Source organism: Cephus cinctus, unplaced genomic scaffold (genome assembly GCF_000341935.2).
Source record: "Cephus cinctus unplaced genomic scaffold, Ccin1 Ccin1_scaffold0442, whole genome shotgun sequence".
NCBI lineage: Eukaryota > Metazoa > Arthropoda > Insecta > Hymenoptera > Cephidae > Cephus > Cephus cinctus.
Genome location: NW_014333122.1, coordinates 1,078 through 3,008, shown reverse-complemented (window position 1 = coordinate 3,008; position 1,931 = coordinate 1,078). Strand labels below are relative to the sequence as shown.

Sequence of the window (1,931 nt, the reverse complement as noted above, 5' to 3'; positions counted from 1 at the left end):
GGGGCCTGGCCGCGGCGGGCGCGCGACACGCGTGAGGCTCATAACGTCGCGCGCGCTTGCTAGCTCTTATCTGTGACGTTGCTAGCCCCTGGTGCGGGTGAGCTCATCGTGCACCTGTGAGCTAATAGCCGGCCTGTATGTGTGTCCGCCACACAGCTAGCCATAGTGCACGGCTAGCATATCACAAGCGTCGCTGAAAAAATAAATAACGTGGCCGGGTCGGTGGACCCTTCGGGAACAGACCGATAAAGAGATTTTTGTTTTTCAAATAAATATGTTTTATTATTATTATTATTATCATTGTACAAGGGTGGTCATATATATATTTATACAAGTTTTGTTTGTAATATTAATTACATGAAACCGTATGGTAAAGATCCGAAACGACCGTCGCGTCGCCGTTTTTGAAGCTCTGTCGGTTTACACGTTTTTGCTTCTACGCGTGTCACTACGTCGTGAAACGGGGTACGCCGTATCGCGTCATAGCGTAAAGCGACAGGCTCGTCGGTCTCTCCCGTTACATAAGACCGTATCCAGTTGTAGTTAATGACCAGACTCGTCGCGTGGTTGATCGTGATACCTTTGACCTTACAGACCTCAGCGTAAGAACCGTCTTGCTTGCGCACACGGTACGCGTAAAATTTCGGACCTCCCGAAACAAAAGACGTGATATAGCTACCAGCGCCGTACGACTCCAGCTCGTCCTTTAAATCGCCCAAAAGGCTACCGAGCGGCGGCTCGTAGGTGTTATCGACGTGACGGCCACCCGATACGTATATACACGAGTCGGTGTCGTAATATAGAACGCGTCTATCTAATGCCTCGAGGTAGTCGTACAATTTCAGACGCGCCTGAGTCGTGGTATACCCAGCTATAACAACGTTTGTGTATGCTGTGGGTATCAATGAGTCGCTCGTATTACGCGTACTGACATAGAGCATCTCGTCATCTACGGGCAGAATACCTGTAATCTCGACCTCCGGACACGTAAGCAGACTCACGAGCTTTTGACGAGTCGTTACAATTTCCGTCTTTGGCAGATTTTCGCGTTGCCCAAACTTGCCCCAAAAGGAATTCAAACATAACTTTGCGACTGACCGCAGACCGGGATTTGATTTTACATTACCAGGGTCCAGACGAATACCCTCGACCCGATCGTACTCCTCTATATACAACTTCTTGGCCTCGTCGTCGTCGCCACACTCGCGCGGCCAGCCACTAGCTTCCTGCTCAATCTTTAGGCATTACCAGGGTCCAGACGAATACCCTCGACCCGATCGTACTCCTCTATATACAACTTCTTGGCCTCGTCGTCGTCGCCACACTCGCGCGGCCAGCCACTAGCTTCCTGCTTAATCTTTAGAAACGTGTTTATGTAATCGGCAAAGTGACCACCCGTCCGTGTCGCTGGGTCGTACTGGGTAATTTCATACTGCCATATTTCGTGTATCAACGTTATTTCGTACCCCTTACGTACGGCGCGCTTGACCTCGTCCACGACCCAGGTCCCTTCGAATACCCTGTCCGCGGGATTCTCGTGAGGACACGACCCCTGTAGCGTGGCCTCTGCACAGGAACGACACAGTGCAAAGAGCAGTTCACCGTGCATACGCACCGGTAACACGGGATGATACAGATCTCGCGGTGGTAACACCACACACTTAATCAAGCCCTCCACGTTATCGATGTTGTGGCGATCACCCGTTAATTCGCGACAGTCATCGCCCACGTACACCGTAGGGTGCCCTACAGGGAATTTCCCCGTTTTCGAAATGAAAGGAGACAGCGAACACACATCTACGTAGTGTATCCTCTCAGACCCCTCGACTTCATAAAAACTGACAGTATTACCTGTACGGCCACCGAAGAAAGCATCGCGGGGTTCGAGCGGTGCCTGCGATACCAGCGGGTTCTCATTCAGCGATCTGTAT

The 1,931-nt window shown here is 51.0% G+C and overlaps 1 protein-coding gene across 1 annotated transcript in view; it reads right to left on the bottom strand.

Moving 5' to 3' along the window:
* Positions 1-255: 255 nt before the first annotated feature.
* Positions 256-1,931, bottom strand: part of LOC107267669 — a gene marked incomplete at its 5' end in the record, with an annotated part of 2,229 nt that continues 553 nt past the window's right edge. Inside the window, 2 exon segments of the mRNA XM_025085003.1 lie at positions 256-1,126; positions 1,249-1,931. Coding sequence (XP_024940771.1) covers positions 354-1,126; positions 1,249-1,931 — 1,456 coding nt within the window.